The sequence below is a fragment of the Vigna unguiculata genome, chromosome 3 (assembly GCF_004118075.2).
Source record: "Vigna unguiculata cultivar IT97K-499-35 chromosome 3, ASM411807v1, whole genome shotgun sequence".
Lineage (NCBI taxonomy): Eukaryota > Viridiplantae > Streptophyta > Magnoliopsida > Fabales > Fabaceae > Vigna > Vigna unguiculata.
Window position 1 is genome coordinate 41,752,529 of NC_040281.1, and position 15,971 is coordinate 41,768,499.

At 30.9% G+C, this 15,971-nt stretch overlaps 1 protein-coding gene across 2 annotated transcripts; it reads left to right on the forward strand.

Moving 5' to 3' along the window:
- The first annotated feature begins 7,534 nt into the window (after positions 1 to 7,534).
- Positions 7,535 to 10,453, forward strand: LOC114176420 (disease resistance-like protein DSC1). 2 transcript variants are annotated; one of them, XM_028061462.1, is made up of 4 exons: positions 7,535 to 7,610; positions 7,686 to 8,279; positions 8,390 to 9,485; positions 9,596 to 10,453. In XM_028061462.1, the coding sequence occupies exons 2-4, from the start codon at positions 7,774 to 7,776 to the stop codon at positions 10,424 to 10,426; spliced, it is 2,433 nt and encodes an 810-aa protein (XP_027917263.1). In that variant the 5' UTR covers positions 7,535 to 7,610; positions 7,686 to 7,773; the 3' UTR covers positions 10,427 to 10,453. The 2 variants fall into 2 exon arrangements, with proteins under 2 accessions (XP_027917263.1, XP_027917262.1); XM_028061461.1 differs by lacking the exon at positions 7,535 to 7,610 and having other exon boundaries at positions 7,643 to 8,279.
- Positions 10,454 to 15,971: the final 5,518 nt, after the last annotated feature.

Genomic DNA, 15,971 nt, shown 5'->3' on the forward strand with positions numbered 1-15,971 from the left:
CAAATGGACCACATCTATGAAAATAATTGACCATGTGAATATCTCATATTATCTAACATATCACATATTTGAAAAATTTCCTACATTCTCCCACTTGGTCTATTTATCCCATTATCGATCAATACAAGAAACTAAATACAAGGATCATGGTGACATGTCCTCCAAAAGTGAGTATTATCTCTCATGTATCACAATATATCAAGTCTCTCATCAAATATTCACTACAACAAAAATCACTTTAGACAACGGCATAAAATTATGATATTAATTATAAGAACCGTGGTCTAAAGATTAGACCACAATTTTTTAGGCGTTGTATAGGTGAGTGTAGCTATAGATAATAGACAACGATTTTTAGTATGACAATATTTTTAAAACCGTTGTTTAAAATTCTCACAATAGACAACAATTTTACATGTTGATTTTATACATTACTTATGTTTTTAGACCACATTTTTACTAGTTTTGCCCACATAGTTTAAAGCAACAATTATATAATCATGGACTTTCATGATATTTATACATCATTTATAAAAATGTTGTTTATTATATGTTTAGACTACATTTATTTAGCCATTATCTATTTTAGTGTGGTCTAAACTATAAATTGTTGTAGTGATTCTTACCTATAATGAATAAACCACATGTTTAATCGGGGTCAAACAAAATTTCTCAAAATAAACAAATATGTGTACAACAAAATGAAAAAAATTGACTAAGAATTTTATCATAGTAAAAATAATAATTGTCATAACATGGAACCAATTTCCATTTGCACTAAATGATCCTTAAAATTCTTGAATGGCATGCCTTTAGTTAAAGGATCGACAATCATCAACTCACTGCTAACGTACTCAATGACCACTTAACACGCTTTCTTATGGCTAGACATTTAATGTCAATGTGCTTAATTTGACTTTCACTTATATTATTCTTAGTCATAAATAACGCAACAGAGTTATCACAATACAACTTCAATGTCTTAGCAATTGATTCCACAACTCTAAATTCATATATAAAACTCTTCAACCATACATCATGTGAGGTAGCCTCAAAATAAGGAACAAACCCAACCTTCATACTAGATATTGGAAGTAGCAGTTAAGGTCTGCTTTTTGCAGCTTCAAAATATAGCTTCACTAGTTAGCATAAAAACATAATCATATGTTGATTTTTTGGTATTAATGCAACCAACAAAATCTAAATAAAAGTAGCCTATCACCTCCAAACTATCAGTTTGTCTGTATATGAGCATGAAACCCTTTAATCCTTGAAGATATTTGATTATCTTCTTTGCAGTTTTCTAGTGGTCAACACCTAGACTACTCTAATATCTTCCCAGAACTTCAATTGTGAAATGTTAGGTTTAGGGCAAACATGAAGCATATGAAACATTCTTCATTTGTTCCTTTTCAAGATCATTTTCGGCTCCAATGTTGTAATCTAATTATTATAAATACACTTATTAATGTTGCTTTACTACCTTGATGAGAAACTAGTTGCTCAATTGATTCCTTAACAACTTCATCTGTTTCCAATAATTTGTAGAACTTGAATAACTAGTTGTCTAATACGCTCTTGAACCAAAGGAGCATGAATGACTACTAATTTATCATTTGATTTAGAGGGTTGTATTTCATTATGATTATTTTGAATTAAATCGCTCCCACTAATCAAGTCATTTATAAGAAATTTTACATTCCTTGATTCTACAATTCTAGTGTTATGAGATGGACAATAAAACACTATAACATTTGGACTTTTCACCATATCCAATGAAATATCGACTAATAGTATTAGGTTATAGTTTATTCTCTTGTGGGTTATAAAATGTCACTTTAAATGACATTTCCAAAGGCATATGTGTCATAAATTAGGTTTCCAACCTTTGAATAACTTAAAAGGTGTTCTTAAAACAACCTTGGTTCGAACTCAATTCACTTTATACACTATCATCTTAAGTGCTTCAATCCACAAGAATTTAGGAAGCTTTGCATGACTCCTCATGCTTCTCACCATATCCATTAAAGTTCGATTTCTTCTTTCTGCCAGACCATTATGATCCGGAGAACTAGACAAAGTATATTGGGCAACAATCCCATAGTGTATCTACCATTGTACTCTCCACCTCTATTTGATCTCACAATCTTAAGTTGTTTTTCGCATTGTAACTCTATTGTAGCTTTAAAAACATCAAAGGCATCTAAAGTTTCATCCTTAGAATGAAGTAAGTAAAGATACATGTATCGTGAGTAATCATCTATAAAGGTGATGAAGTATCTCAGGTTACTTGCATCAATATTTGGACAACAAATATTTGTATGAATAATTTATAGTAAGTTTGAACTCCTTTTAGCACCTATTTTGGACTTGTTAGTTTGCTTAACCTTAATGCAATCTACACAAGTTTCAAAATCAGCAAAATATAAAGTACTAAGTACTTCATCATTTATTAATTGCTTGATTCTCTTAATGGAGATATGTTCCAATCTCTGTTGTCATAACATAGAGGGATTCTCATTCATAACACACTGTTTAACCCAACAGAAACATGCATTGAACTATAAGTAGTGTAATTTGTAATTTAATGGAGTAAAGACCATCACATAGTTCACAAAAGTCAACAACTTTCAATTTATTCAACAAAGTAAAACCATATTCCATAAAATTATAAGAAACACCCATATGTGCAAATTTCAAAATAGAAATTAAGTTTTTACCCAAACTAGGAACACAAAAGGCATTTTCTAAAGACGAAATAAAACCACTACTAAAAACCAACTCATTTTGCTTCCTGAATAGATGCAATGTTCACTTCCCATTTGTCCCCTTAGGCTTTGCATACCCTATATGGTATTACAAACATGGATTGTAGTTCCAGAATTAATCCACCATAGGTGATTATTAATACTAGTCATATTAGATTCATAACAAACAAAAGTAAAATAATTATCTCTCTTCACTAGCCAATTCTTAAACTTAGCGCAATCCTTCTTCATGTATTCCCTTTTTTTTTACAAAAGAAACACTTGGACTCATTCTTTATAACTGGCTTAACAAAAATCTTTCCCTTCTGATTAACTTGATTTTGTTCTTAAGAGAAAGTTCACAATATGACCTTCCTCCATTAGCAACCTTTCCTCCTCTTGAACACACATGGTCACTAATTCATTAATAGATCACTTATCCTTATGTGTGTTATGAGCACTTTTAAAAGGAGCATATTGATGAGTCAAAATATACAAAATATAATGTACCATAAAGGAATAAGACATGGTAACCTCTAAGGTCTTTAGTAGAGTCACAATGCCCCCTATGTGTATGATTGATCATGCACTCCCTTAGTCCCGATGAGCTTTAAGGATGAAAAATACATGATAATAGTGTTGGTAGGAGATTTATCAAATATGATGAATTGTTCATCAATAACCTTTAACAAATCTCTCACATTATCATGTTGATCAATAGAACCCCAAATACTAGTAGAAAAGTTAGTCTTTATTAGTGCCACATAGAGACAATTTAACCTCTCCCACTTTTCATAAAGATCAATGTGGATCCAACCTAAATGGAGAAAAACTTTCTCCTTCCAAAACTTATAATTATCTCTTTTTTAGTGACGGAGCACCGGAGAAGCTGAGACCCATCTTATGGCAGTCAGAAACCTGGTCAACCAGATTACCCCTTAAAATATGTTGCAGGTGCTTCTTCTCTTCAAAGTTTATGAGGTTAACTTCTTAGTATTGTATTTTTCATTTATTTCTTAAACATTTTTTTTGTGTTTTTTTTTTCTTCAATATATTTAAATATATATTATTGGTTACTGTGATTACACCGGTAAACTTTATTGCTGCAGTATTATATGCCTCCCCTTCGGTAGTTGTTTGTTATAATGTGAACTCACTTACTTGATTCTGTAAAACTAGACTAAATTTTAATCAACCAATTATTTTTCATAACACAACAACTATGGAAGAAAAACGGGAAAATTCAAGCTTTATAACATGAAAATAACGATTATCACATCAAACCACAAGAAAAAGCACACCAAAAACGGCCAAGATGAATATAAGTTAGTAAAAATTCGACAATTAAAAAAGTTGACCAAATAGTATGTTAATTTGTTCCATGGCTAAAGAAAGGAAGAATTAAGCAAAGGAACAAAATTGAACACATCAAAATGCAACAAGAGATTTAACTTTACACCACAGTTGATTAAAACTTCCATAAACCATAAAACAAGAGAAAAACATGTGATGCAAAATTGGAAAAGTCTGGTGGCAGTCCCCAAAAACCAAAAACAAAAAGATGAGGCGCCGGTGGGGGAGAGGGCGACAGTTTCGGAGGAGGCGCGGTGGTGGAAAAGAGAAGCAATACTTTAATCCGTGAAGATGAAGGAGTCCCGCCAGTCAACGACCGACGGTTCGCATTGCTGAAATCCACCACTTAACTTTTTTTTTTCTCACTTCATTTCAAGAGTTGGCTAAATTACACATGATCCAAACGATATCACATAAAACACAATGGTTTAAATATAATATTAAAAATAAAATTATTTTATTAATTTGCAAACAGTAAAACAATGTCGTTTGATTGATACACAGTAAAAATGTCAACCGGTGAATAGGTTACGGATAGTACATCCTTAGTATCTTACCTACCGGATTTGTCATATATATATGTATGTTTTTATTTGTGCTGGTATTTGTTATGCAGGTACCCATATATTTTTTTAATATTCACGAATATCCGTGAGTATTTATAAAAAAAAATTAACAACTCATTCTAACTATAAATTCAAATAAAATACAATACATAAATTTCAAACAAAGTCCAAATAACCATTTAATTAGTGTTGAATGATAGTTTAAAAAGAAATTGAGAATTTTTAAAACCAATTGATAAAAAATAACTCATTCAAAATTAATGTGTTAATGTTTCAATCATGTTTTTTTAATTTTTTTTTAATTTAAATTAGAGTATATCGGTACGGAGATGCACAAGTACGGATACTATAATATCGTACCCCGTCCTGTTAACTTGCAGGTACAAAAAATACTTGTACCCGTTATTTGCGAGTATACATTTATAATATTCATTTCCTACCCGTTGCAAGTTTTATCTGTAGATACCCGCTTGTACGAATTTTTTGGACATCTCTACCCAATCGATGCTGAGTAATTTTTTATACAGCAGATAAAACATGAAATACAACCTCTGCCCAATAAGCGCGTTTTATAATAATATTTGACTTAACATTAAAGTGAAAATGTGTCAAACAGTATAAACAACTCAAATACAATCCTGAAATACGTTTGAAACATCAAATAAACTTAACAAAATTTAGTTAAAAGGACTAACTCCACGTATTTCGAAAGATGAATGACTAAATTGGTCCAAAGTTTCGAAATGGACTAATTCCAAATTTTACTGAAAGTTAAGGGATCAAAAACATATTTAACCCTTTTGTTTTAATCATAAAATATATTTCCCCCATTTCTTTAGTGTCTACTCGGCGGCCGCTCGCGCCGTGTGACACTAATTTTTAAATTTTTTTTAGAAAATATAAAAAAAATATATCAAACTAAAAATTAAAAAAAAAAGTTCTTTGTTTAATTTAGTGTTTATCGAACCGCTCATGTCGCATGACACTTATTTCTAAATAATTAAAAATACCAAAAAACAAACAAAAGGTTTCAAAAATATAATAAAATAAAAAATCAAATCAATAGTCTCTACAAGGTTCTCTACTCGTAACCTTGGTTCTCCATTGTGAATGAAGATATGTAGGTGCGAGCATTATCCTTATCGGGTCCAAAAAATTAAAAAAATAATTTTTGTTTCTTTTGTACTTTCTTTTATTATTTTTATTTTTGGGGAAAATAAACAATTTTAAAAAGCACATCCTTTTGTACATTTAATTAAAGGTACTATCTTAGGACGAACGTTGTGAGGTGTTAATACCTTGCTCACACGTACCCGATTCCCAGACCCAAAATCTGATTTTTTACAAACCTTTGTCTTATCTTTTTGGTTTTTTCGTGAGTTTTCAGAATAAACTATGATGATGATTCCAAACTCTATATTTTTCAAATTTTATTTCTTGTTCGTCATCTTGTCGTCATTTCGGTTGCGACACCTCTACTAATAATAAATGATTTCATACCTCCTTTACAATATCAATTGAGCGTCAATCGAGTGAGTGAAAGAATTATTGACCCAAGTGATAATTTTAAAGTTATCAACTTCTCATACCTCTAAAGCAATAACATAATCATTGGTTTTGGTGTCAATTGATTTTGCCTTAGCACCTGCAATATAACCCACGAAAAAAGTTTTTCATCACATAACTCCAATGGGAATAATTTTTACCATCTAATTGCACATAATAGATGGAAGAGAATCATCTTTACAAGTTGCCATAACAAATTGAATAAAAAAACACAACAAAAGCAACAAACAAAATAAAATACAAATCCAATATTAGAGGATTGCAAATACCTTAAAATGACATAAAAAAACATGAAAAATTTTCCAAGCAGAAAACAAACTTGTGATCAAGTGAAACCTGAAAAGTTGCATAGACTCATGTTTTATGCTCATTTATTTTTTGCTCTTAGTGTTAGCTTTGTGTGTATATATATCACACCTCTTATAACATTTTATATACACTTAATAATATATAATCCCCTTCTTAATCATAAAAATTAATTTGCGAAAGAGACTTAAAATTTATGGCTTAGGAAAAAGGAAATAATACAAGAATCTCTTCTTAATCATAAATTGTTTGGGGTTCTAATATCACATAAAAAATAAAAAAAATATAGGAAGAAGAAGATTATATATTATTGACTGTATATAAAATATTAGAAAAGATATGATTATACACATGCTAACCCCAAGAGTCAGAAATAAATAAACTAAAAAGATTGGTGTATGCTAACAAAAGCGTCTGCCTTGTAGATAATACTGTGATTGTTTACCTAGTAGTGAATTGAATTCAAATTGTTGTTTTTGTTGGATTTGTTTATACCTCTATTCTTGTATTTTCTTTTAAAAATAACTTAAAAACATATAAAATATTGATTAAATCTGATATATATATATATATATATATATATATATATTTTTTTTTTTTTTTAAGTGTTGAATAGATGTATCAAAATAAATTTACCATTGTCCTTCTTCTTTGGTAGAATTCAAAGTAGAGCATCTTGTAATTAATAGTGGGCAGGGATTGACATCTGTTAGCGTCGGTAGGTGCAACACCTTCTATTTCCTCGTCGGTATCTTGTGTCTCAAGTCGAGTTTTTCATTTTTTTTTTCATTTAAAAACCATAATATTTTGACCAACACAACTTACGAATAAAAAATCCACAATAATTACGTAGAAATACGTGTACAGCTACATCTTCATTTTCTTTATAATATATCCGGATAAGGTAAACTAGTCGGAATTTTAAGTAAATATACTATTGGAAGGCGCAACACGCCTTTTGACTTGGTTTAAATTTCTCAATCTTTATATCACAAACATCTTCATCCAATGTCTTCACTTTCCACATTACAAAAAAATTGTTTCAATTTCAACAAGTTTGATTATTTGACAGGTTTGTACTAATCATTAACTTTCTTGCTTGTCCTCGTCAATACGCTAATTTTTTCTACCAGTTTGTCTTTTACAGATACGTTACAGTTTGGAACATAAGCTGTTTGCGTTAAAGGTTGCCAGATCCACTAAGACGGTTTTTGATTTGCTCTTGTTTTGTCCAAATGGAACCTCCATACTCTTGTCTTGCCACTGGATTAAAGCATGATGTTTTCATCAGCTTTAGAGGGCCCGATGTACGGAATGGTCTGCTTAGCCATTTGAATAAGGAATTATGTCGCAGAAAGATTGATGTTTACGTGGACAAGAGAATTGAAAGGGGAGATGAAATATCATCCGCACTTCTGAGAGCAATTGAAGGGTCACAGATTTTATTGGTCATATTCTCAGAAGACTATGCTTCATCACCCTGGTGCTTGGAAGAGCTTGCCAAAATGGTTGAATGCAATGAAAAAAACAAACAGATTCTTCTACCTGTTTTCTACAATGTAGATCCATCAGATGTGCGGTCGAAGCGAGGGAATTATGCAGTTGCTTTGGCTAAACATGAAGAAAGGTTCAAGGAAAACATGCTCATGTTCAAGGAAAACATGCTCATGGTACAAAGTTGGAGATCAGCTTTGGAAAAGGCTAGTCATGTAGCAGGGTTTCATTATCCAAAAAATTTTGAGTGAGCCTTCTTTTCTTTCATTTTCTTTTTCCCGATGCACACTTCTAATGTGTTACTATTATGTGTTAGTTCTTTTCTCCTGTCTTATCTATTCTTTTTTTTTTATCTAGTGATGAATCTGATCTTGTCGATGAAATCGTAGAACGCATTTCTGGAACGTTGACCAACTTTAGCCCAAGTGGGTCTAACGGCCTCGTTGGAATTGATCAAAACATTGCACAGATTCAATCGTTATTGCTAAAGGAATCAAGTGAAGTTCGTTTTGTTGGAATTTGGGGCATGGGTGGCATAGGTAAGACAACCATTGCTCGTACTATATTTGATAAATATTCTCCTGAATATGAAGGTTGTTGCTTCTTGAATGTGAAAGAAGAAGTGGAACGACACGGACTGAGTAATTTACAGGAGAAACTTATATCTGAACTAATGGAGGGAGAAGGTCTTTATACAAGTGGCACAAACAAAGCAACAATCTTAAATTCTGTTGAGAGAAGGATGATTCGGAAAAAAGTTCTGATTGTGCTTGATGATGTGAATACTCCAAAACAATTGAAATATCTTATTGGCAAGCCAATTTGCTTTGGCCCAGGGAGTAGAGTGCTCGTTACAAGTAGAGATATGCGTGTGCTTACCACTGGAGGAGTTAATCGGATTCACGAGGTCAAGGAAATGGATCCTCAAGATTCCCTCAAGCTTTTCTGCTTAAATGCCTTCAATGAAAACCAACCCAGAAAGGGTTATAAAGAGCTATCTGAAGAGGTGGTTAAAATTGCCCAGGGCAATCCATTAGCCTTGAAAGTTTTAGGTTCAGATTTTCATTCCAGGGGTATAGACACATGGGAGTGTGCATTAAGTAAAATCAAGAAGTATCCCAATGAGGAAATTCAAAGTGTGTTAAGATTCAGTTACGATGGTTTGGATGAAGTAGAGAAAAAGGCATTTCTAGACATTGCATTCTTTTTCAAAGACGATGACAAAGATTACGTGATCAAGCAACTGGATGCTTGGGGATTTCATGGAGCTAGTGGAATAGAGGCTCTTCAGCAAAAAGCTCTGATAACAATATCAGATAACAGGATACAGATTCATGACTTGATCCGAGAAATGGGTTGTGAAATAGTTCGTCAAGAATCTACTAAATATCCCAGAAAACGCAGCCGGTTGAGGGATCCTATGGAAGTATCTGATGTACTGAAACAGAACCTGGTAAGAGAAAGACACACCATAATTAATTCCATGAAAATGTCTTTGTGTGGCAACTATATTTCAATCAGCATATAAGTGTTAATTTTTCATTGGCATTGTGAAATTTTCAGAGAACTGACAAGGTGGAGGGGATGCAGATAGATGTGTCTGGAATTAAAGATTTTCCTTTGAGATTAGGCACTTTTAAAAAGATGCCTTGTTTAAGATTTCTCAAATTTTATCTCCCATTGCATGCTGAGCTCTCTCTGCTGCAAAGCCATGATGGTCCCATTTGGTGTCCGGAGAAACAAGATGAGTTGCTTTTATCTGCAGGGTGCAAGGAACTGATGAGGGTTGCGAGCGAGATTCACATAAAATGTCTTCACTACCTTGTTATTGAGGATTGCTCAGATCCTTCACGACTGAACGAACTAACATCAACTGAAATGAAGATGCTGCAAAACACAGCACAGGACGCTGGAGTGGAAATAATATTGAACTCATCCATTGGACACCTTAGCAGTTTGGAATGCTCCGATGTGGTTGATCAACAGTTCAGGAATTTGCCCAATGAGCTACTTTATGTAAGATACACCTATTACCTTAAGATTTCTAAGGGTAAGCGACCAGACAGTGGAAAACCCAAGTTAAATATTCTATTTGATAGCTTAAGGTATTACCAACGCGTGTCTATGGACGAGTTGTATAACACGGTTGTCGTGTTTCCTCGGAGCAGTCGTGGAGAGATGTGGGTGAAAGGAGCTAAAAAGGAGGTCAAAGGTTTTGTGGTTGCCACGTTCTACTTTCATCTTTACACCGTCCTTTTCTTCCTATCTCCTTCTTCCTTTTCCATCACCTTGCTTATTCAGACTGTAATTTGCTCATTCATTCTTTTCTTCTGTATTTTACTATCATTTTTCTCCCGATCCCGATATCTCGGACAATCATTTGACAACTGTTGATGGAATAATATATTTGCGATATATATATATGTTGAGGTAGAAACGAATAGTATAATGACATTTAGCGTAATAAATAACGATAAAGTTTGTTCATTATGCAAATATAAATGCATTGATAGGTTTGTGTTTTAGGAGAGCGATGGAGTTTATACATGGAATTCAAGAGTAGGCGTAGAGCAAAGTGTGGTTGGGATCCTAATTAATCTGCTCAACCGTTTAGAAAGCGCTAAGAAAATCATTGGCAAAAAGCTACTTTGATTGAGATCCAAATCCAGTCAGCCAGATTTGGAAGTGCTGAGCACATCATTAATGGTAGACAACATGTTTGTTTGAGAACGAAAATCTTTCAACCATTTGGCCACACACATTCAATGCCACGTTAAGAACATTTAATACGTATTGAAGCCTTGAAACATGCACAGACACAAAAAGAAGTAGTAGCAATAAATTATCCTCACAACACGACAATAAATAATGTGCACAATCTCTTTTCTTCCAAGATTTATAAGACCTTTTTGGAAAAGAAAGATTAAGGTCCATTAACGACAACGATGATAAAATAACATAAAAAAGTTTCAAGCCTTATAGTTGTTGTGAGAATAATATTGTTCGTGTTCTCTGGTAGTCTAGTTAGAATTGACTGTGCTCATTTTTTCCCGAGAGTGATTGCATTACAAATAATAATTATGTTAGTAAAAAAATCGTTGAGTTTCAAAGAACTCATGTAAATTATGAGTGATTAAATTTCAAAAAAATACTCGTGTTAGACAAGAGTTTAAGTTTTAAATAGTTCTTGTGTTTATTTTGGGAGTGACTTTTTCTGGGATTTAAATTATACCTATTTGTATCTTTGCGATAGTGGTCTATCTAGTAAAACTTGATTGAGAACTAAATATTGTCTTTGTTAACAAACGAACAATACAATATTGTAATTCCTTCTTTCTCTTATCTTTTAGATTGCACGTTATTATTTAACTATAATTAATATTAGAAGAAGAGATTTTTTAATTAAACATTACAAAAGATTTTGTTTGACATATTACATGTCAAGCTTAAAGCACGTGTGTATTAGATAGGAATGACAACGGAACAGGAACGAGTTTCGTTATCTCATACACATGTTTGTAGAAAAAATTCATCCATATTTTCATATTCAAACTTTTGTCTCATCCTTATCCCCACCAGATAACGGTATAATCCCGTACTCATACATGTATCCGTTCTCTTACTACTTCAATATTAATTTTAATTAATTTTTAAAAAATAATAAAAAATTACTGTAAAGGAAACATAATATTATCAAATATTCAATATTAGGAGGATGGTTGTTTCTTCAATATCAAATACTTCAATATTAATTTTAATTAATTTTCAAAAAATAATAAAAAATTACGATAAAGGAAACATAATATTATCAAATATTCAATATTAAGGGATTGTTGTTTCTTGGATATCAAATACTTTGAAATAAATTATAATTATTTACATTTTAGATTAGAATAACAAATAAAATTTCGTGAGAACCAAAACATTTATTAAATTTGCAAACTATTTTAAATGTTTGTTTACTTCATTTTTTTTAAATTCTAATGAATCTCTTTTTATACACTAATAAAAATAATAATATATCACTTGATCAAAATGACACAAAGAACAAATAATAAAGATAATAATATAATTTTTGACATAGATCTTGTATCTTTTGAACTCTAATATATGTTGGATAGTGATAAAAAAATATTCATGGCAATTACATTAAATTTTTATATTGTAGTAAATAAAAGTTATTTATACAATTATAGTAAAAAAATTACAGTATGATTGATAATGTGTTAGAAAATAAAAAATAATTAGATAAAATATATTGAAATAGTGTTCTACATGATGAAAATAAACAACAAATAATAATATTAAAAAATTAATAAATGTGTGTCTTAGAAATAAGTTGAGAGGCTATTGAAAGAAATCGTAAAAAGAAAAAGAATGTATAATTAATGATATGATAAGATGAAAAATACCTTAGAGGGATGTAAGAAAACTTTTCAAATATCAACATATATACTCAATGGTTGAGAAATAACGAAAATTGTTTTAGCGAAACAAAAAAGTTCTACAAATGAAACAAAAATTAATAATAATAAGTAAAGAATTTTTTTTATATTACCTAGTAAATGAAAGGTTTATACTATTAAACATACTTATGAGAAAGGAAAATATACAATAAATAAAAATATTAAAAAATAATAGAAATATTCAACTATGAAACATAAAAAAGATTTAATTGACATACATCATTTTAACATAATTACATAAAGAATATAATAAGATGAAAAATATATTGGAGATGTGCTTATTTGCCATCTCTAGTATTAAACACTACATTGCTCTCAAAGTTTTTGTAATCTTTGACGATCTTTTAGCTTTAGCTTGTGAACAAGATCATTGTTGGGGTTTGTTAACAACCTAAAAAAGTATTTATCATCTCATATCTTTTATGATGTAACCTCTCTTAGTTAATAAACTTATGATCTTTTAGATCACTCTTTTGTCAAAACAAAGTTGTTTAGCCAAGAGTAGTTAGGTTTAAAGAATACTTAAGTCTTAGTCAAGAGAGATTATTATTCAAACAATAGAGATTATTATTCAAACAATACGGTATATTTAGAGTGACTATGATTCAAATAATATTCAATGTTTATCAACTTAAAAGTATTTTACATTGTGAGTTTGTCAACTTGAAAATATTTAATGCTACTAGGACAAATGCGAAAAACATCTCCAATTTTTAGTGGCTAGAAAGGATTTATAATAACTCTGTATAAAGATAATATCCTAAATATGCAAATCTAGATTTATTGTAAAATTAAAGTCTTTTTAAACTTTTAAAATAAAATATTACTATAGCATTAATAATTTATAATTTTAATATGTGCATTATACTGTGACCTTCAGTGTATATTAGTCTTAAGCTTGACATCTCATTTAATAAAATAACTAATGAATAAAAATTATATAGTATAATAAAATAGAACAAAAAACAAAAAGTATCAGAATTTAATCATTATAGTCATCCCAAAATATACTTAAAATAGAAGTACCATGGACATAGAACAATGTCATAAACATGTCTTAAAACATAAATCAGATTGGCAAAAGATTGCTCAATAGAGCAAGAAATTACATATGACCAATTTTACAAAAGATGCTCAAAAGAGCAATAACCAACAAGCCTAAACTACACATTCGTCGTCTTGATGATCATCAGGAGTCTCCACATCTGCTCACACCAACATTTGGTGATCATTGCAAAAAGGAAAACACAACAAGGAAACAAACATAGAAAGAAAGAAGGGTAAGCTAGTGTGTTTAAGCATTCATACATAAATATAGTTACATAAGTACATCACCCAAGACTACACACATGGAGAAAAGAAACATCAACTCACAAAGTTTTCACTCAATTAAACACCCAACTGACTTTAGACTCGATATTTGGAATATGCGCTTGATATAGAATTCTAAGGAAGTATGCACCTGCGTTGATTTCTAAACTCAGAAGAGTTTAGCCATAAGGGTTATCACCCAATCAATCTTAAGGTAAATCACAATACGTCTTAGGCTCAAACACCTCCCAAGACTAGGATCTTCTGCCACTCTCACCACATAATCACTCTACTCTACGTGAGTGTGAGTGATTTCTAAACTCTGCAGAGTCTAGCCACAAGGGGTTATCACACAATCAATCACAAGGTAAATCCCAATATGTCTTAGGCTTAAACACCTCCCAAGACTAGGATCTTCTACCACTCTCACCACATAATCACTCTACTCTACATGAGTAATTATTAGAGTTCAGAATACCTTATTTATCTAGACATCTCCTAAATCAAGGCATACATTAACCACACTATCACCAAATATTTTCCTTGAAACCCTTTTATTATCAACATTTCACATGTTATCTCCGAATAATTATCATCTCAAGCTAAACACATCAAGTACAAGTAAAAAATAATAATGTCACATCATTCATGCATAGCTTCATACATCATATTGTTAACATTAACTCAGTCAATCACAAGTTAAAGTAAGGAATTAAAATTCTGTAGCAATTCTCGCTGAAGCTAGACTGATCTCGCTTAAGCTAAAAATTCTCGCTTAATTTAGATTGATATCGCTTAAGCTAAAATTCGAACAGAGAGCAAAGTGAAATTCTGTTATTGTCGCTTAACCTAAAGTTCTCGCTTAAACTAGAAATTCTCGCTTAAGCTAGCGCTTAAGTTAAAAATTCTCGCTTAAGCTAGCATAACATGTTTTCACTGGTTTCAACATGCAAAAGCCAAAAATCCCAAACAACACAAATAAAAAAAACACAACCATAAACATCAAAACAACATTTTAAGCACAATTCAAGACCAAAAACAAAATATGCAAGACACTTAAACAAAATTTTAAAGCTCTAGTTTACCTTACCTTGACAGAAGTTAACTCAGCAAAAAAAATTAGCCCCAATGGAAAGGTACTACACCTCCAGAAACAACTACAAAACTGAAAACACAAGGCACAGGAAGGGAAAGCAAATCTCCATACAAGAATCGAAGTGGAATTATAGCTCCAAAGCAGAAAAAACGAAGATGTGACAGAGGTTGGAGATTGATTTACGTAGAGGAAGGAACGTTCCGCTAACTTAAAGGGGGATTTCGTAACTGCTCTAGCTCAACTTCTATTCTATTTCAGAAAGAGAAGAAAGAAAATGAATGAAAAAACGAGGCAGAATGGAAGTGAGTAGACTCAAAAAGTTTTGGAAAAACAAATAGACTTACCTGGAACCCAGTGACGGAGGATAATGGTGGCAGGGGAGGGCCATGGCCCCCCCAAATATTTTGAATTTTTTTTATGATAGGTATTTTAATTTTTTTTATATAGATATTATGTATTTTGATTTTTTTATTATAAATATTAAATCAAATATTCTTTTCTTTTATAAAAATAATAGTTAATGGTAATAAATAATAAAATATAAAATCATACATAATAAAGAATAAAAAGATTTATCAAGATATTTTTATTATTATTTTTTATTATAGTTTGAGTTTCTCACAAATTTTTCTCATTTTTTATTCTTACGTGTTTTCGTTTTCTTTTGTATCTGAAAAAAAAAATATTTTATTTTTCTCTTATTTCTCCTTTGTTCTCTTCCATTCTCGAGGAAGAAAAGAAGAATCGTCTCACTTGATAGTGAAATATTAGTTTAATAATTTATTTAATGAACCTCTTTTATATTATTTTTTTATTTTATGAACATAGAAGAAAAAGTATTGTACTGTGTATTTTTTATAATTAGATTTTAATTGTGGTTCCATTATATGTCTATTTTCTTTTGTTTCTCAAGAGAAAAAAAATTTATTATTTTTGCTCTCATATCTTAGTTGTTCTTTTCTATTCTCGAAGAATTAAAGAAAAAGGTAATTATCTTTTGTCTCACTTGATAGTGAAATATTAATTTAATAATTTATTTAATGAGTCTATTGTATATTGATTTTTT